General features: G+C 45.9%; 1 protein-coding gene across 1 annotated transcript; it reads left to right on the top strand.

The window, feature by feature from the left end:
• Window positions 1-5,547: 5,547 nt before the first annotated feature.
• Window positions 5,548-12,628, top strand: LOC311041927 (myosin light chain kinase, smooth muscle-like; the record flags this gene model as incomplete). The annotated part of the gene is made up of 11 exons (XM_084052410.1): window positions 5,548-5,571; window positions 6,133-6,487; window positions 6,623-6,725; window positions 7,974-8,177; window positions 8,509-8,726; window positions 9,665-9,771; window positions 10,306-10,433; window positions 11,192-11,321; window positions 11,635-11,722; window positions 11,851-11,991; window positions 12,423-12,628. The coding sequence occupies 11 exons, from the start codon at window positions 5,548-5,550 to the stop codon at window positions 12,626-12,628; spliced, it is 1,704 nt and encodes a 567-aa protein (XP_083908536.1).
• Window positions 12,629-21,228: the final 8,600 nt, after the last annotated feature.

Raw genomic sequence — 21,228 nt, 5'->3', positions numbered from 1 at the left:
AGCGATCAAGCTATTGAACCAACACACCTGAACCTGTGAAAAAGGGCCTCAAACATGTATTTGACACAGTTTCATGCAAATTGCTCAGAAATCCTGGATTTAAATGTTTTTCAAACTGCTCAAAATTGCAGACAATCTAAGGGCAGAGCTTACTGGTCAAAGTGATACATGTGTTCCTCATGAGTCAAGGCACATGTGTAAGCAGGTTTAACGGCTGTCGGCCAAACGAGGCATGACTTTTGCCTGTTTAAAGTTTGCATTTTCAAAAAATTGCTATAGCGCCCCCCTTTGACCAATTGGAGTAAGATTGGTTTCAGTGATACTTGGAAGGACCCTCTACAATATTGCAAAGTGTCAAACAAATGTGAGTCTGCATGTATGTGTTAGGGGCAGATGAATAATTTAAAAAAAGCTGCAATTTTCATTGGCTTATAAAAGCTTAACGTTTTCACTTATGGAAAATCCGCTAAGTTACGTTTGTCGGCATTGGTCCAAAGTTCATGTGTATACAGTTTCGTACAGATTGCTCATAAATCCCAGGAGAAGTGATTTTTTTACTGCTTTTTACTGCTTTTCATAGAATTCGAAATGGTGGGAGATCTAAAGGTCAGAGGTCAAAAGTCAAACAGCGAAAGTTGTTAGGCATGAGGAGACGCATGTGTGTATCGAAGTTTCATGGCTGTAGGTCGAACAGGGCATGAGCTGTACCTGTTCAAAGTTGGCATGTTCAATTGAGTGCTACAGCGCCACCCTTTGGCCAATGGTTGTGAGTTTCGGGTTTTCGCCGTTTGGCATAGCCCTCTACCATATTGCCGAATTTCATAAGAAGTGACCAGGCGGTTAGGCCAGAACTGGCAAAAACGGCGGAAGAATAATAATAATAATAGTGAAAGTGTAGAGATGTAATAGGGTTCGAAGCCTTACAGGCTCTCGAAACCTAATAATGAAAGCCAAGGAATGCAATAAGGCTTCGAGCCTATTGGCCTCGAAACCTTAATAATAATGAAAGTGTAGAGATGTAATAGGGTTCGAAGCCTGATAGGCTCTCGAAACCTAATGATTGTTTAACTAATGGTTGTTCAATGTAAGCAATAGGCTAGAGAAAATTGATATTCTAAATTCACAGTAATCAAAAGTTTTGCCAGCAGAGGAAAATAAATGCCAAAAAGTAGATAAACTACCGTACCTTAAAATCGTCCAGACATATTTGCCAGGATGCAACACTCCCGCTCCTTCCCCACATGCAGACAGTGTATCCCACTGAGCATGTGCACAGTAGGTGTACACTCTTATCAAGTGTTTAGCAATATTTTCTTGTTTTATTTTTCAGAATAGAATCAATTCAACAACACCCCAATCCCCTACCATTGATTATACACTGATTATACACTAACAATAACCAATATACCAATATTAGATGGCCAGGGAGACATTTTTACTCAAAATTAATGGTTGGAATGGATTCAGCACCCCTGAAAACCCCTAGTTAGACACCTCACAAGTTAATTTTAGACATTTGTTTTTCTTCATATTTTTCTCTTTGCTCCTTAACTTTGATTGGCTCTCCACGATTTTCCACGAGGATTTGGGTTTAAATTAATTGAGAGGTGATTCTAGACACCTATAAGAACACATTGGTGAAGAAAGCTATTGGTAGTACATTTTTTCACAGATGGTCCAAACATCTTGTTAAAATTCCCAAACTAGAAGACTTAAGTGAAAAGGAGAGATTTGTCAACAGAGAAAGGGTGCGGTTATACCAGGGAAGGGTGAGATAAAGGGGTTGAACATGTGGAGAAAGGGGTTGAACATGTGAAGAGAAGGTGGCTAAAGAGAGGCAAGCTCAGATACTGTGTGGCTTGGTTGTGAGTGAGAGAGAGAGAGAGAGAGAGAGAGAGAGAGAGAGAGAGAGAGAGAGAGAGAGAGAGAGAGAGAGAGAGAGGGAGGGAGCGGGGCTTTTAAAGAAAAAGTAAACTTGGAAAGCTCATCCGGAAGCCCATGACAGAGAGGGGGCAAGGGGGAAATGTGATAAGCAACGTGGGAAATTACTGTGTAAATTGTTTGTCACTGTTGAATGCAGAGGCGGAGGTGCACTGAGGCAAATATGAACGGCAACAAGCAGCACATCGGGTCACCCTGCGGCTCGCCTGCACAGGGGAACAGGTCAGGAGCCGAGCACATGAAGACCAGTGGACCCACGAAGGACCTGGACAAAGTTACAGATAAAGGTACTGTAAGGGCAGTGTTTGGGTTTGAGTGTGTCCATGATCATGCAGAGGTAATGCATGGTATATCAAAGAGACAGATTTATGCAGGACTGATCAAGAAAGAAAAAGAGGGAGTGTATTCTTTGGAAATGGCTCAGGTCGTAACTTTTATCAGGAAAATCAGGTCATTGTTGTAACAACAAGTTAGAACACAAGATTTGGCATGGCTGAGTTCACCATAACCATAAATTGTTTTTTACAAGTTTATGTTCTTACATTTCTTCCTGCTGATGTGAGAGGTTATTCAGGCAGTACAATTTAATTACTCTCTCAAACTTTGAGAATGCTTAAGCCAGAATATCCGGTCTTCTGTTTGTATGTACAGAGATCTGAAATTGTTTGTTGCTGTTGCTGAACTTTCACTTTCAGCTGTGAGTTTCAACTCTTGTTTCAAGGCAGAATTCCATCTTCATTTATTGTTATATTCATACTTACATGACATAGGTTTTGTTGTATTCCTTGATTGGTTGGTTGATTGATTGATTGATTGATTGATTGATTGATTGATTGATTGATTGAATGATTGAATGATTGATTGTTTGAATGAATACTTTATCAACACGTATGAAAACAGCAAGGCAGTGCACTTTTTAGATAGTGCATTTTCGTTTCAGTTTCAGTTTCATTTCCAATGTTATCCAATTAGGATAGAGAACTCAATCAGGATATAGATTAAACAAGTGAAATTGGAAGTGATGCAATCAGTTCAGAGTTCCTGGCCATTGTAGAGTCCAGGTAAGAGGTGAGAGGCACAACAGTCATTTTGTTAAACCTTTTGTTCCTTGGTTCAGAGGCATTGACAACCTCTGTCTTGTCTTGATTATCAGAAGAAGTATTTTGCATTCATTTAAACTAATCAGAGTAATCATTACTCCTTCCTGGGCATAGGTCACAGGCAGCAAATGTGTAGTGATGGGAGCCAGGTCAAGATGGCTAAACAGTAAAATATATACACTTTTATTATTCTTCAGTCTTAGGTCTGCAGTGTGTAGTTAAAATGATTAAAGTCTTGATAACTATGACTTGTGCTGTTAACAAAGATATCAGATACAGATATAACTTATGCTGTATATGGGCAAATACCTAATTGATGGTGTTTCTTGCTCACAAGCTTCAGAACTCTGTCTGTACCCTTAGCGGCGTCGCCTTTCTGGCCACCTCTGGTTTCTGGCTTTGACGCTGTACCGTCTTTGCTCCTGTTGAAAGTTCTGTTTTTCATGGATGCACACATGTTGCAACATGCTGTAACAATGTTCTAGTAAAAGTACAAATATTTCCCTCTGAGATGTAGTGGAGTAGAAGTAAAAGTATTGAAAATTGTAAATACTGAAGAAAGTAAAAATACCTCAAAAGTGTACTTAAGTACAGTACTTGAGTACATGTACTTGCTCAGTAATGATGAAATGACAGTCCTTTATTATTATATTCCTTAACCCCATTTCCCCGGGCCGGTTCATAATCACGCAGGACCCCAGAACATTGTCATAACATGCCTCCAGACAGTGAGAAAGATGGAGAGAGGCAGGGCCTGCATCCTGTTGGAGATTTGCGTTCTACGTCGTCTACTGAGCATACCTTTCTAGTTTGTTTTGTTTGTAGGGCTGTCACGATTAAACATTTTACTTGAAGATTAATTATGACACAAATAATTGCGTTTTTTGCAGTGAACATTGGAACATATGAATCAAAATTACATTTCTGTTTGGCTTTTAGGCTTCGTACACAAAAGGTGCACAGGGCAGATATTATGACAAATAAATTAGATATTTTAATAACTAACTTTGTATGAATTGTGGAAATAGCCGATCTATAAGCTCAAAACGTGTCACATTGTGACGCGTGACTATTTTTGAAAATTCAGCATGGAAATGATTATGACGATTATGCAAACATAATACACGATTATCTCAAATTATTGCTATTAGACGATTATGTAATAATTGTGACTGACAGGCCTATTTGTGTGTTGTGCTCCACAGGTCCAGCAGTACGGTTTAACAACCCACCTCAACATATTGAGGTACGGGCAGGACAGACTGCTCGTCTGACGTGTTCGTTCACTGGAAGCGCCCCTGTAGTGTCCTGTTGGATCACAAACAAAGAGCAGGTAGGCTACAGTGCTTTACAGCAGTTGTACTATCACACCACATTATCATACCTGTTATCATCTCCCTGTTGCGTTATTTTATTTTGTAGTGACATTTTAATGTGTTTCTGGTTTCTTTTGCTGAAGTTTGCGTTCCTTTATTTTGTAGTAATATATAGTGTTTCCTGTAGCTCTACCTGTCTTGTAGCCAATCATGTGTTTGTGTTGATTTTCAATTATGTGTTCAGCTGTGTTACCTTCCTCTGCCAGTTTGTAACTTTATATTACTGTGAGTATGTGTTTCGGCTTTTGCCTTTACCTGTGTTTCTGAGCTTTCCTCAGAATTCTTCCCATGCTAATTTCATAATGTTAGTTCCTGTCTTTGGAACTTGCATTCTCTCCCCTTTTCGGACTGTTGCTGGTGTAATAAACCCTTTTGTTTTTGAGCCGCTTTGCCTCTGCTTGTCTCTGAACTTGGGTCCTACTCTCCACTCACACATGACAGTACTGTGTACACTACACATAACTCATCTGTTCCACAGTATGACCACTTTCTGTGTTGAAAATGCAAACAGGAAGCCACTCATTCTGTTTGCCTCTCTCACATTGCAGATAGTGGATTGTGCAGAGGTGTGGACAGAAAGCGGTGATCAAAGCAGTACACTTGTTATATCGGAGGCCCAAACGCCGCACGCAGGACGCTACACCGTCGTCGTGAAGGATCGCAAAAGCTCCGCACAGCACACTGTCACACTTTCTGTTATAGGTAAGACAACGCTTCTTCAACCACTGTTGTGGCCAGTATGCAGTATAACGGAGCTTAAAGGAATAGTTCACCCCCAAAATGACACTTTTTCTAACGATTAGTCACCCCATGGAGACTTGATTTCATGGGGTTCATATTCATAAATTCATATTTTTTTTGTTTTTGTCACATTCCAAAGCTAATAACAGGGTCCCCACACATTTTTAGCAATGAATTTCCAAAACTTTTCCAAAACTTTTCCAGAATATTTAGCCCAATTTACAGGCCTATATAGCAATCATTCAGCGCAATGTGTCTCTTACTCCTATGTACAATGCCCAAAGATAGGCAGTGTAGCAAAATAAATAAATAAAAAACAATAAAAAGTGTTTGGGGGCGGGGCAGCCGCGAAACCTTGCTCAAATAGAGACCCTGCGAGCGAAAATAGGATGGGTGGACGACGTCGTTGCACGGTTCGTTGTTGCTAGCGGTAGGTCAGGACGGTCTCATTCAAAAACATGTATTTTAATGAGATTTCATCGCCCGCTCGCGTCACGTCACATCGCAGTGCGGATGGGGTGTTACACAGCCTGTTCGGCGAAAAACTACTTATGTTACATATTTTGTGTAATGTTATACATGTTTATGAAAAGGTTTTGTATTAAAACAAATCTATAGCCAAAAACAACACATGCATAGCCAAATATTTTTCCAGGACCCTTGATAAATTCCAGGACCTTTGATCAATTCCAAACCTTTTCCAGTACTGGATGTTTTTATTTTTTATTTCAAAAATATTTCCAGGAATTTCATGACCGTGGGGACCCTGTAATAATTTGATGACCGGCAGCGGTTCCGGTAGGAGACACAAAGAGTCTCCTTTGTGTGTCCTACCGGAACCGCTGCCTACCGGTCCGCCGATCATTAAATTATTGGCTAATGCGACAAAAACAAAAAAATATCCATGAATTCAACTCTCCATGGGGTGACTAATCGATAGGGTTATCGATTTTTGGGTGAACTATCCCTTTAAGTTTGACGTTCTATGGACAAACTATTTGTCATCTTTCCCACCAGAACAACCGCTGCCTCCTGCCTCCTGCCCTGTAGTCTCCATCATCTCTGCCAGCAGCCTGGTCCTGTCTTGGTCAGGTCCCAGTTACGACGGGGGCATCGTTGTCCTGGGTTACGTTGTTGAGGCAAAGAGCCAAGGCCCCACAGAGCCTGGGGACTGGAGGGAGCTGACAACCCAGTGTAAAAGCACCTCGTATAGAGTTGGTTCAGGGCTGCGGCCTCAGGTGGACTACTGGTTCAGAGTAAGGGCCTACAACGCTGTGGGGGTGAGCGAACCCAGCCAAGTGTCGCCGTTGGTTAGGATGGAGCACGAAGGTGAGATGTGGGATTGATTATAACTAGTTCCATATTCTGTTCGCTGAGTAGAACTTTAACTCCCAGGATCATAAGGATATAGTCTACAGTATTATGTATTCTCTCTGACATATATATGTCCATATTTGCTTTCAGAGAAGCCACAGGGAGAGGAGTCCTTTCCAACGTATACAGATGTCACGGTTGATTCTTTCCACAAAGTCACAGACCACTACAATGTACTGGAGGAACTGGGAGTGTGAGTCTCTGTCATGGCTAATTGCATAATACTGTAAACACACAGCGTACATCTTTTCTCACTGATAACATCATACTATCACAAGCCATTTCTTGTTAACAAAACAAAATTCTTCCAGGAAGCATGACATGGCTCATTCCTGAGAAACAGTACCAAACTTGGCACATGGATGAGGTTCATTTGAGAACAAAATGTGCTTGTTTTTGTCTGGGTAATTACAAAGATGGAAACTGAAACTGAAATGTCAAAACATGCAGAAACAGCTACTTCCACTGAGATTTGTTTCAAGAGTGTTAAGTGACTACAGTTTACTGTCCATCTTAATGTTTAATATTTGTTGACACATTAGGGTTTTTCATAAGATTTGCGTTTACAATTTAGACATTTAGCAGATGCTCTTATCCACAGTGACTTGCAAAGTGCAAGATCTAAGTAAGTGGCATGAAATCTTGTCAACAAACAACTTGGTATATGGCCAAGAAAATAGAGCGCAAAGTTTTTTTTAAGTGCCTACGATACCAGGAACCTAGCATCTGTTTAAACAACATGCTATCTAAATAACAAGTGACCAACATCCATCTAGACATAATATAAATAGCATCTATTCAAAAGTGATAAAAAGGAATCAGGACTGCTAGGGGGTGAGGTAGAGTTTGAAGGACAGCTTGGAAGCCAGGAGAAAGAAGAGTCCCAGGACACTTGTTAGCCACTGTGTCATATGGAAGGGAGGGACAAATATCCTGTGTCAGATCTGAGTGGGAAAGGGTGTAGGGGTGTGGTTCTGTCCTGGAGGTGAAATCACCAGCTCTATGAGTAGGAGGAGAAGGAGATAGGGGAGGTTGAATGAGGGACAGAAAATAAGTAATCGGGAAGGAGCTGATAAGTGTCCGGCTCTTCAACCAAATCCCCAAGTGAGCCTGGTGGATGATAGAGGGACAAGGTGTGTAATTGAGACAGCATAAAATTCAAATGTGGAAAGTGATAGTTTAAGTTGTAGCGTTCTGAAAGGGCAGCAGGAGTAGCACTAGCAGTGTCTGGGGTTTTCCAAAAATTGCAAGAATTAAGCTCCATGGACTGCTGATTGCCAGTTCCAAAGTCCTCCTTCCACAAGGATGTAGTGATCAGGTGACGTAGATGGATTTGTCAAATGTTTGATCTGGATCAGCAAAGATCTGGCAATGACACTGTCTCAATTTCAGTTTCACATTCCTGGATAAACTGAAAAACATTCTTCTTCTTTTCCTTTAGGGGAAGGTTTGGCCAGGTGTTCAAGCTGATCCACAAAGAGACCGGTCATGTGTGTGCTGGAAAGTTCTACAAAGGCCGTCGTGCCAAGGTGAGGGAGGCAGCTCGTAAGGAAATAGAGCTGATGAACCACCTCCACCACAACAAACTGGTTCAGTGTCTCGGAGCATATGACCATAAACCTGAGATGGTCATGGTCATGGAGTTGTAAGTAGCAACATAATATTGTAGCAGTATGTCAAGCCTAATTCATACTTCATCGCACAAAGTGTACTCACCGAAAATAACAGATTTTCAATTGGCAAATTTGATGTGATGTATTTCTTTTATCGAAAAATCAGTTCTTCTTGGTGAGCAAAGTATAAATTAGGCTTCTGTCATGAAGCCTAATTAATAAAATAAAGAATGACGTGAAATATATTGTACTGCATTGCAGTAGGCCTACATATTGTGGTTTCACAAGGTTGCATATTAGAACACTTGTACTTCTTGAATATAATACTTTGCTGTAGTCATTCTGTCACTGTGTGCTCTGTAGCATTGCAGGTGGGGAGCTGTATGAACGTATCGTGGATGATAACTTTGAGCACACAGAGGCTGCCAGTGTGCGTTACATGCAGCAGATCCTTGAAGGAATCGGGTACATGCATCAGAAGAACATTATCCATCTAGACCTCAAACCTGAGAACATTGTATGTGTTGACCACACCGGCACCTCCATTAAGATCATTGACTTCGGACTGGCCAACAAACTGGGTGAGTAAAAGAAGTGATTTGCTAACATTAATTGTTTCTGCCAGGAGGGTGTAGGATCTTAATGTTTGCCTCTGTGTGTGTCTGTCTGCAGCTGATCGCGCAAACTACTAGTTGGATCAGTGTCATATTTGTTGTGCATGCTCAGTAGCACTTCCTGGTGGGGAACTTGAGTAGCCTATTTATCACAACACATCCTATATTAAAATTGGCTAATGGGGGGGGGGGGGGGGGGGGGGGGCAGACCACGGTCGCGTCACTCTGACATAACCATGAACAGGATACCAGATACGCCTATATATATATATATATATATATATATATATATATAGGCATATCACTATGACCCAGACATAACCATAAACAAACCCAATGTGCCCATATATATAGTATTTGGAGATCCGGTTGTCCAGAGCCACAGATCCGACCATTTATGACCATAAATGGTCATGTGCATATGGGATCGACGACTTCAAACAACTTGAGGGTTATATATGGGCATATATGGATATCCAGTTGTCCAGTGCCACCGATCCAACCAATATACAGGGTGTGGGCATATAATGTACTAATGACAGGGATGATGATCAGGGATCTCCATATATGGGCATAAAAGGGACACAGACAGACGAGTACAATAGGTACTCTCTCTGACAAAGCCCCGACACCGACACTATGACTCAGACATATCGGTCAGATCAAGTCAGATCAGATCAGTTCAACGTAGGTGTGAGTGCCGCGTAGCGGCCCGAACTTCTAGTACAGTAAAAGCACGATGTTTGACTGTTTTGAGGGAGATTGAGGGAGAGACACAGACAGTTTGACATAACCGTGGCAGTAATTATTACAGATTTAGGCTGGGATTGGTGAAATAGTTAAATTGCCACCTTGGATGGTGGCATTCATGGATTTGAATGCTGTTATTATGACATTGTTTGCAGACCCCAACACTCCTCTAAAGGTGATGCATGGAACCGCAGAGTTCATAGCCCCAGAAGTCATCGGCTATGATCCTTTGTGCTTGGCCACTGACATGTGGAGCATCGGAGTAATCTGCTACATACTGTGAGTAACTTACCCCAGTTTGAATTTGAAGCATGGATAGTTTTTTGTAGAAGGGTCCGTTCAACCTCCTCTTTTTAACCTTCCTTAAGTCTAGATTTTTTCAATGGCATGTTAGTAAATCAGTGGTGTTAGTAAATGGCTGAGAGGTTACACGGGCGCACACAAACTCTGGCAGGCGGAGCTGGATGGTTGACATTAGTAACAGTAGTATTAGAAACAAATGTCTTCACAATGTGCCTTGATCTGTCTACACTACAGTATAGTGGACATGTGCCTGTTGCTCAGTGAACTTTTGACTTTGTTTGCCACCTGGTGCTCACATATTATGTTTAATAGCTATTAGTATGTATTCATCTCTCTCTCTCTCGTGTGTGTGTGTGTGTGTGTGTGTGTGTGTGTGTGTGTGTGTGTGTGTGTGTGTGTGTGTGTGTGTGTGTGTGTGTGTGTGTGTGTGTGTGTGTGTGTGTGTGTGTGTGTGTGTGTGGTCCTCAGACTGAGTGGTGAGTCTCCATTCCAGGGTGTGAGTAAAGAAGAGATCCTGGCCGCTGTGACGGCAGCCCAGTGGGAGTTTGATAAGGAGAGCTTTGAGGACATCACCGTGCAGGCCCAAAACTTCATCAGCTCCCTGCTCATCAAGGACACCAGGTGACATCAGGACACCAGTTCATCCACAGCTAGCATGTGTGTGTGTGTGTGTGTGTGTGTGTGTGTGTGTGTTATAATGCGGCTCTAAGATGATTACTGTGGTCTTCTGACTTCACTCTTTTTTGGGTCACCCAGACACAAAGCTTGAGAAGCACCAGGGTTGTCTTGGGTCTGGACTTAAACTCCCACTAGGGAGAAACGGGACGGAGTCTTATTGTATTTCTATTTTGCACACTAAATTCATCCTTTTAAGTTTTGAAATCAGGTGCTCTCACCTACCACCTGAAGGTCATATTACAGTACCTGTAAAATATGTGATCTTGAAACGGCCTACCTCAAAATGTACATATGTTTGTCTCACCAAAATACTGCTTAGCATGCTTCAACCATGTTTCTTTAGTAGTAGTCAGTAGTTCTAGGATCTTTCTCTTCCTCATTCTCTCCACTGTCTTCCCTCCTTTCTTTGACTGTGCAGCCTTAAGTGTCTTGACCTCTGCTAAACTCACAGCTATCTAATACATTTTCCTAATTCTTGGCACTGACTTTACAAACATTCACACATCCTAGTCGTAGTCTATATACAGTTGTCCATAACACTGTCAAAGCAATAAGGCAAGTTATACATTTCTTGATCTAATCCCCCCCAACTGTCCTTTTTCTTCTCCTTTGGCTTTTGTTGGTTATCAGCAAAATGTAGGTAGACAGTCCTAAATGTCTCAAAACAAGATTAATTTTAAACATCTGTGTTCTGGTTCTAGTCGAAGGATGTCCTGTAAGGAAGCCCTGGCTCACCCCTGGATGGCCATGTTTAACTCAGTAGACCCCAGCACAACCAAGAGCCTGTCCAAGGAGAAGATGAAGAGATACCTCGCTAGGCAGAAGTGGAAGGTGGCCTGGCTTTTTTTGCACTTGGATTTGAATGGCTATCTTTATTACCCCTTTTATCTACTGATATAATGGGAACTGACCAGTATGACCACGTCTTAAATTAAATGCCTTTCACTATGGCATCTAGACCTTTTAGTAGTTGTTACGGGAAGGGAAATCATATCTCATCATTTTCACTCATAATTTTTTCAGCTTATACATTCTCACCATCTCACCACAAGCTTACTTCTTCAAATGTTATGGTATTAGCCACTCTTCATTGTTGTGATCTTCTAGTGCAAAAGTAAATCTCTTCTTTTTCTGCCTCATATAGAAAACAGGAAAGGCCATGGTGGCCCTCAAGAGAATGGTTCAGCTCTCTAAAGGAGACAGCCATGGATCACCTACAAGCTCCGGGGAAGGTGAGAAACTCAATCCTTTCTCTGTAGCAGGACAGATCATCTCAGTGGCTCAAAACAAGGACTCCTGCACTTTTGTGTGTGACATCTTCAAGGTTTAAAGTTCTTTCATAATACTCCTTCTGTCCCAGATTGCTCCTTGACACCAGAGACAGAGCAAGCACTCCAGTCTCTGGAGCTTAAGATGCAGGGGGCTCCCCAGTTCTCCCAGACGCTACAGGATCAGACAGTGACACGGGACTCCAGTGCCCATCTCTACTGTCACGTACAAGGTATACACAGATAAACGTAATACTCTTCCTGGGACACTGTTAAATTTCATGAATTTGTTTATATTTTCAAGTTATTAAAACATTATCAAACTTACCTTAATAACTGAATAAATCATGGATGTTTAAGAAATTGCTCTTAAATGTTGCGTGTGTGTGTGATTACTTCTCCTCGGTCTCTGTAATTATATTTTCTTGCCATATTAAAATCAAACAAACCACGGTATGCTTTGAAAAATGGTTGGCAGTAATTCTGCCATGAGTCGTACTCAATGGGCTACACATGACTGACCACCATTAATAGTCCTTGAAGTGAAGGCATCTTTTGTGATGAAATTGTCATAGTTTCAGCACTGATGAGTGGGTTACCTGTGTGCTCCATTTCAACAGTTGTTTTGTAACTTGTAACTCTGCCACCCCCTCTGTCCTGACAGGCTACCTGGACCCAGAGGTGATCTGGCTGTGTGGGGAGCAGCCTATGGTTGAATCATCTAGAGTGCAGATTGAGTATGAGGATGATGGGCACTGTACCTTGGTCCTGGCCCAGGTGGACCCTGGTGATGCCAATATTTACACCTGCAAAGCCACCAATGACCAGGGGGAGGCAGTCTGCTCTGCCAAACTCATTGTGAAACCGTAAAAATGTATCATAACTGTGAATGGATATAGCAGTACATAATGCAGACATGCATCATGCACTCATAGACACACTAGGGATTGTGGAATATATTACGTTTTTCTGTTGTACATTTCTTATATTTGACTTTAATACAAATGTGAACCGGAGCACTCTGATATACAGGTGTATTGTAGGGTTTTTTAGGGTCTATTCGCCCATATTATATATTTTTAATTGTGTTTAAAATCATTTACCCATGTACGGGGTTAAGCTGGTAACGGGCGACCTCTAGCGGAGAGAAAAGGGTCTTGTTTTTCCACGTGCCTGGGGTGACGTCATGGAAAGTTCCATTGTTTGTGTATTTGTAATTAGTTTATTTACAGAGTTTACTCCATTTGCATAATTTCTTACCGAGTTTACTGCATTTGCATAATTTCTTTGTGGTTTAGAATCCTGTGGAAATGTGTACATTTGGGGGGACGATTTTATGGGTAGAATTACTTAATTTTGTGATGCGACAAACATCCGTATTTATTTGAAACTAGTGTGTTATTGCAGAAGAGTTCCACGAGTGGTCTTGCACATGCGCAGTAAAGTTATTTACAGCTGAAAGGACATTCCATCGCAGAATGTGAGAGCGATAGCACGTAGAATGCGAGCTGGTAAGCAATTGTGCATGGAAAAGGGTCATTTTGTGTGTTAAACTGTTTTATTGTAATCATACATGTTGTTTACATATTTATGTTTGTTTTCGTAGTATTAATAGTATTTTTCCATTTGTGTGTTTTCTGTTTACAGTTAAATAACCTACTACTGCTGCTACAACACATCTACTACTCGTCACCTTATTAAACTAATGGCCTAAGTCATTTTTTGAGGAAATGATATTTTTGCCTAAATCAGCTCCTCATGACACTGGCCACCTCTGGTAAAATCGCCCAACTCCTAATTGAAAAGGATCATGCTGTTCATGCCCCTTTTAGTATAAAACACGCCCCTTTTAGTATAATGGCCTAACTCCCTAGTGTGACTTAGGACAAAATAGGCCTTTTGTTTGGCCTAAGTCACATGTTTTTGTGACTTAAGCCAAATTATTTACTGATTTAGGCCATTTTGTAATTTGTTTTGCTTTTTATTTTGGCCTAAGTCAGATTTAATCCTATTTAAACCTATTTCAATCTCTTATGTTACATAACTGACAGTCAGTGTTATTTCTATTTAAATAGTCATAATTTGTTATAAACATTTTGGGTGAAATGATTAAGAAATATCATATAGTTTTGTTCTGGATCAGTTTTTAATTTTTCCTGAAAACCTTGAAAAAATGACTTAGGCCATTAGTTTAATAAGGTGACGTACTCATGTTACCGTTAGCACCCATTTTAAGGAGAGTTAGTGTCTCTTGGGCTGGCTGAGGTAATAGCAAATACTGTACCAAGTGATAGTTTAGTTTAGTTAACATGTGTGTTTTTGTGTGAAAGTGTGTGTGTTAATAAATTATCAAAAGGCAGTATTCGTGTTGTCGAAGTTGTTGAGTGATTTACACCAATCTATCTATGTGCATCGTCCCTGGACCGAAGGGCAGATTTGGAGTTATTAGGTTGAGCTCTAGATATCGGTACATGTATATTGTAGCTACATCAGAAATTCAGCCATGAAATAGTTATGCATTTTGTACTTTTCCCAAATGTATAGACATAATGTACATTAACATTATGAATATAATTGTATGGATACACTAATAACCATTGTGTAGGTACACAATGGTTCTTTGTCATTCTTCCGTGAGACACTCACTATGGGAAACAGCGCCATCTGGCGATGCAACAGAGCTACACAATACGCTCCCGGGGCCCATTTATTGGGCTAGAGGGTATGTCACGTGACCGGCCATCCCCTCCCCTCAGCGGGAGGGCATAAGAGGCCCCGGTCGTGACGTCAACTTCCTCTTTCAGTTCCTCTGTTCACAGATGATAACACGGCTACACGCTTGTTAAAAACTGAATCAACCTTTAATCAACGATTACTCTACTCTTCAGGACCCAAAGGGTGAAACCAGCTTTAGCCCTAAAAGCGGAGGCTAGGATAAGTCACCCACGGGTTTTCTCGCTTGACTAAACTCCAAGAAAACGAACTTTAATCTACCTCGTGGTGAGCCGGTGTTAGCCCTTAGCTGCTTCTTAGCCTAGCCGCTAGTTGTTACTAGTTTAGCTGTTCGGCTACCTCCACAGCGCTAACCCCCTTTCCCGCTGAGCTAACTCCCCGAATAGAGCTGTTAGCCTAGCTTTTTGTGAGCCAGCGTTAGGCCTTTAGCTGTTCTTAGCCTAGCCGCTAGCTGTACTAGCTTAGCTGTTTGGCTACTTCCACAGCGCTAACCCCCTTTCCCGCTTAGCTAACTCCCCGAACATAGTCGTTAGCCTAGCTTTTGTTGCTCTTTTCCCACGATGTCCGCTCCGATGAAAGCCCCCAGAGGCACCCCGTACCACCTGGGCCCTCTGCCGGCTAGACAGTGTGGCCTACCCGACTGCTCTGCCAACATCGACGGAGACGACACACACTCTATCTGTGTGGGATGTCTCGGTGTCGCGCACGCTCTCTACGCGCTCTCCGACCCCGAGTTTTTCTGCGAAGCATGCGCCCGGTACTCGGTGAGGCTGCTTCGTTACAGATATGGCCAGGCCACGGCCTGTGCCGGTAGTTTAGGAGACACCGGCGGCACTCGCTCGGTTCCCCCGAAACCCTCCCGCATCCCGAAACCGTCATCGGCTGCTGCTAGTGGGGGCGCTCCCCGTTCGCAGCACTCGGCGGGGACCACGGTACTCCCCCCAACCACACCAGGCCCTGTAGCGGGCAGTACTAGCTTTACACAGGGCCAGGGTGATTATGCAGCGGCTGCCGCTGTCCTTGTAGCTGGACCTCAGCTCCCACAGCACCAGGTTAGCCCACCTCTTCCCCCCCTTTCCCCTTCGACTCAGCCACCTCCACCCAGCGGTTTTCTCCAGCTGGAAGACGGGGAGCAGTCCATGGATGAGGACTTCTCCGCAGTCGAGGACGAGGAAGGCGATTACGAGGAGGAGGAGGAGGACGAATTTGACGAGGAGGACCTTCCCGATGCCCAGGTGTCCTCCGACGTTCCCATGACAAGCCCGGGGAGGGCACACGAGGGACAGGCCGTGTCCTCCGGCACTTCCACCCCTCACCCTCCTGTTCTAACGAGCCAGGCATCTCCCCAACACTCTGCAGCCCTGCCTGACAGAACCCCACAGCACCCCAAGCTCTCTGTGTCTACAGAGAGCAGTGGGCAGGTGTGGCCAAAAGCTCCAGGCGGAGGAGCCCCAGGCCTCCTCCTCCACTCCGGCACCCTTCCCAGGCATGGCTGCCCAGGAGCCTCGTCGCCCCCGCTTCAAGAAGCTTCCAGTAGCCAGCGGCTTCAGAGAGGCTCTCCAATCTTCCTGGGAGAGCCACAACAGTCCCTCGAAGCTGCCCTTCGACATCGGCGTGGCAGAGCGGAGGGACTGGGCCTCGATTTCCCCCCCATGGACTCGGTCCTAGCCACCAGCCTGGCAAGCATGAGCAAGGACCGGGTCTCCCTCGCATCCAAGCCCACCTTCGTCCAGAAGAAAGACAAGGATGCGTCAACAGCCACGGGGAAGGCCTATCTTGCTTCCTGCCAGATAGCCAAGTCACTCAACGCCAGCACCTTCCTGCAGGGCTCCCTCAGCGCGTTGATCAAGAGCATGCTGCCGGCGCTGGGCAAGCACGCTGAGGAGATGGAGCTGCTAATACAACTCATCATTCAGCTGAACCAGTTCGCCACCAACTGGACCGGACGGTCCCTGGACCTCGCCGCTCTACAGGAGCGAACCAGATGGCTGGACCTCGTCCATTTCCCAGGTGAGCAGGGCCAGGAGGCCAGAAAACAACTGCTGGCCCTCGCCCTGGTCCCTGAGAACCTTTTCAAGGAGGGGGCCAAATATCTCAAGTCCTTCACGGACGAGAGGAGAGCGACTCAGGAGGCCGCATCTGACGTCTTCGAGCCGCTCGCCTCCACCTCCTCCAGCACCAAAGGCCGAGGAGGAAGACCTGCTAGCAGAGGAGGACGCTCCTCTTCTCGCCAGTCCAGACCGAGGCGTGCACACGATGCACCCGCATCGAGCAGCTCCAGGGAGAGGGTCTACGACACGGCCGGTTCTCGGCCCCGTCCCTCTCGCCCTGCCTCTACCACTCGGGCTCCTCGTCGCAGTCCCTCCCGCCCTCGTCGCGGGAAGGAGTTTTGACATTTGCCCCTTTGTTCCTCCCGTTGCGAGGCAGACACAGGAGGACACGCAGCACTGCCAGCCGCTCCACCCAGAGCTGCTCGGTCAGCCTGGACAGTCGCGGACCCCCCCTTTACTGTTGGGGAAGAGACAGGGACCTTGTTTGTTTCTCGAGGACAGAGTCATGGACCACTCCTCCACAGCCAAACAGAGCAAAATGTCGCACATTTCTGTCAGGTCTGTACAAAAGAAATACCCTGTATTTGTGGCAATAAATGCGCTGAAAAGTACAAAACCTTGTCTTATTCCAACTCTGCCTGTGTACCTCGACGGTCTCCCTATGAGCCCACAGCATTTGGTAAACCCGGTTCGCGGTTTTCCAAATGCGTGTGGGACAAACATACTGAATGTATTAACTCCTCTGAAGGTAATAAAATCAGCTGTAAAACCAGTACCACCCCTGCCCGCCAGAGGGCGACTTTGCTCCTCGGCACAGGGGCCACGCTCGTTTTACCAGCCGATTCTCCCATCCAGGAGAGGGCGCCAAAACGCTTCTGCATCACAGGGCCCTCTCAAGATGGCCGAACGGAAGGTAGGCATGCTAACCACTTCCGTTTCCGACCGGAGACGGACGACAAACGTCCCCCACTGGATGTTGGCATCGGGGAGGTACCGTGTACAATGTCGCGTGACCTCCTCGAATCCAACCACTTCCGTTTCCGACCGGAGATGGATAGGGGGCATCTCCAATCGGATATCAACATCGGGGAGGCACCGCGTGCGGGGTCACGTGACTTCCTCGAATCCTTCTACCAGTCAGGTAACGCCCGTGCTGCCTCAAGCGAGCGTCACACGTATGGCACCGCCAGAGCGTGCGAGCACGTCACTGGTTTCCATGACAACGACAAGACAGTTAGTGGAGCGAGCAACTTTAGTAACTCGCCCCAACCCCCTGGCTCGCTGTCTAGCGCAATGGAAAGCCTGCCCCCGTCTCCTTGGGTGCTGCGCACCATACAGAAGTGTTACAAATTGCAATTTTGCGCGAAACCCCCTATGTCAGACAAAGTGGTTTTCTCCAGCGCGACAGGCGCAGTGGCGATTACGTTAAGGGAAGAGGTTCTCTCTCTCCTAAACAAAGGCGCCATAAGAGAGTTATCCCCAGATCAGAAACGCCTGGGTTTTTCCTCAAAATATTTTCTGGTCAAGAAAAAGGGGGGGTGTATGTCCCATAATGGATCTGAGAGGTCTCAACAGATTTCTAACGAAATTCAAGTTTCGCATGCTGACGAACGAGACGCTATTACGCACGATGCGTCAAGGCAACTGGTGGACCAGCATAGACCTGAAGGATGCGTATTTCCACATTCCCATCTACCCACCGCACAGAAAATTTCTGCGCTTCGGGTTCGAGGGACGAGTGTACGAGTACACGGTTCTCCCGTTCGGGATGTCCCTGAGCCCACGTGTTTTCGTGAAGTGCACTGTTACGTGTATGGTTAAGGGGAGACTGTATGTTTATGGGGAGACTGTGTATGGTGTTTTTCTCCCTGCTACACTCTGCCTGCTGCTCTCTGTCACTCACTCTCAGGTCCAGCCCATTGACTCAACTCAACTCCGCCTCTCACCACCGGTTGGTCCTTCCCCTCATCACTCCACCAATCACCTCCATCGTCATCATATATAAAGCACCTGTGACGGCGGCCATCTTTCTCTTTCCCCGTCATGCTTCCACCAGCTCATTTGTTTGTTCCATGCATTGTCCTAACTAACTCACCTCCAGTCTTATAAAGACTTTTTGATCTTTTGCCAAACGTTTAGTACAGGGGGGGGGGGGTAGTTTAGCTCTGGGGTGCCCTGTACATCTTGCACGTAGGTAACTCCCGTGTTCAATCCCACTAGTTTAGAGGTGAGTGCCACCCATTGTATTTTCTGTTTATTGTTGGAGTAGGAAGGATTTTTGTTTCTCTTGAGTAAGTAAGATCTTTATTTTATTTAGACAGTGAGTTTTGGTTTTACTACATTCTTTCCTTTGGCACCACCTGACCCTCCCTGTATTGTTACTTGGCATTCATTTATTTTTGGTTCACCTCTAGTTTGTTAATAAACAACTTTTCAGTTAACCTCAACCTCTGTCTGTCTCAATTATAAAATGTGGGTATATGTTACCGTCCCTTCCTCCTGGGCCACCATCTGGGACGTAACATGCACTCAGGCGGCTATAGCCCCCCTGAGGAGACAGGGAATACGCTTGTCGACGTACATCTACGATTGGCTCCTGGCAGGTCACTGCTCGGCCATACACCTGATCCGCTTGGGAAGACTGTTCATGAGACCTTTTCAGCGGTGGGTGTGGGATCTCAACATTCCACCTACCATGGGGTCTCGACGAGTTCTAGTGTCTCCACGTTGCATGGAGGCACTCGAACCCTGGTCACAAGCACCCTTTCTGTCAGAAGGTGCCAGACAAGGTGCGGTGCTCTCGAGGCGAGTTGTCATGACGGACGCCAGCCTGACTGGCTGGGGCGCCGTTTACGAGGGTCGTGCGGCCAGGGGAGTGTGGGGCCCCAGTCTACGAGTGGCCCACATAAACTACCTGGAGCTGATGGCGGTGTTTCTCGCACTGAAGCAGTTCGAGGCGCACATCAGCGGTTGTCATGTCCTGGTGAGGACGGACAACACCACGACCATGTGCTACATCAACAAACAGGGAGGCTTAGGCTCCCGTGTGTTGGACGACCTGGCCCGAGAGCTGACGATGTGGTGCGACTTCCGCCTACTATCGGTTCGGGCGGTCCACGTTCCGGGCCTCCAGAATGGCGGAGCGGATCTACTGTCCAGGGGCAGGCTTTGGTATTCGGATTGGTCACTCAACCCGAAAACAGTGCGCAAGATCTGGTCCAGGTTCGGTCGACCCCAGGTCGACTTGTTTGCTTCAGCAGAGAACGCGAAGTGCTCTCGCTTTTTCTCGATGAAGGCAACTGATCTCTCGTTGGGGCTGGACGCAATGGCTCACAGGTGGCCGAGGGAACTGCTGGAGCTGATCCGCCCAACGTTGGAGAGAGTCAGGCTCCAGGGCCTGATTGTACTGCTGGTTGCTCCAGGTTGGGGCGTGTGGAGATCGGAGATAACTCCTCTGATCTACGCCGAGCCCTGGTCCCTCAATCCGATAACGGACCTGCTGACGCAGGTGGAGACCGAGATCAACCACCCCAGCCCTCGGGACCTAGACCTGTGGGTCTGGCCCGTGAGAGGGCCAATCTAGATGCTTAAGGCCTGCCCCCTGACGTGGTAGCTACTATTCAGGGGGCCAGGGCTGGATCCACTAGGGATACCTATGACATAAAATGGAATATTTTTGTTTCATGGTGCCAGGAACAGTCGCCAGCGGTGGTGGCTTTTCAGGTTGAATCAGGGCTTGACCTTCTCGACGGTCAAGGTGTACTTGGGTGCCATCTTTGCCTGCCACGAAGGTTTCGAGGTCGGGACGGTTGGCAAGCATCACCTGGTGCGACGGTTCATGGGCGGGGCCAGACGGGCCAGGCCGACTAACAGGCCTCTGTTTCCGGCCTGGGATCTGGCAGTGGTGCTGAATGCACTCTGCCTTCCCCCCTTTGAACCCCTCGAGACTGTGAGCCTCGAGGTGTTGAGCTTGAAAACTATCCTCTTGGTGGCCCTGGCTACGGCCAAGAGGGTCGGTGACCTGCAGGCACTCTCGGTGAGTTCGGAGTGCTTGAGGTTTTCTGGGGATGGCAGACGGGATCTGCTGAAACCAAACTTGGCGTTCATTACCAAGACCGGGGTGGTTGCACCGGCTCCGGTCGAGTTGGTTGCTTTTCATCCACCTCCTTTCGCTTCGGCGGAGGATAAGTGTTTGCACTGTCTCTGTCCAGTGAGGGCATTGAAGCTCTACTGTCAGAGGACGGCGCCCAGTAGGTCGTCAACACAGTTGTTTGTCTCCTACGGCCGGGGTAACCAGCGGAAGGCGGTTGCCAAGCCAACGCTTTCCAAATGGATTGTTGAGGCCATAAAGCTCGCCTATACTAGTAGTGGGGCCCCAGTACCTGTTGAACTGCGGGCAAACTCGACTAGGGGAGTGGCTACCTCCTGGGCCTTCTCTTGAGGGGCTTCGGTCCAGGAGATTTGCACGGCTGCTAATTGGTCGTCTCCTTCGACTTTTGCAGCTTTCTACAGCCTGGACGTGGCGGCCTCCTCAGTGGCGCGCGCAGTCCTGGCCGTGGCAACCTCATCTACTTGAGGTGCCTTTCTCCTCCTGATGTGATCCCGTGGGGCTAATGATCTGTTGCGTCTCTGGGAGCAGGGGGGCCCTGTTCCCTTATTAGATGGTTGGTAGGTGACGGACCTTGT

The sequence above is a fragment of the Gymnoscopelus microlampas genome (assembly GCF_963454915.1).
Source record: "Gymnoscopelus microlampas genome assembly, chromosome: 3".
Taxonomy (NCBI): domain Eukaryota; kingdom Metazoa; phylum Chordata; class Actinopteri; order Myctophiformes; family Myctophidae; genus Gymnoscopelus; species Gymnoscopelus microlampas.
Note: the sequence above shows the minus strand (reverse complement) of the source record. Positions and strands in the feature narration are given on the sequence as shown.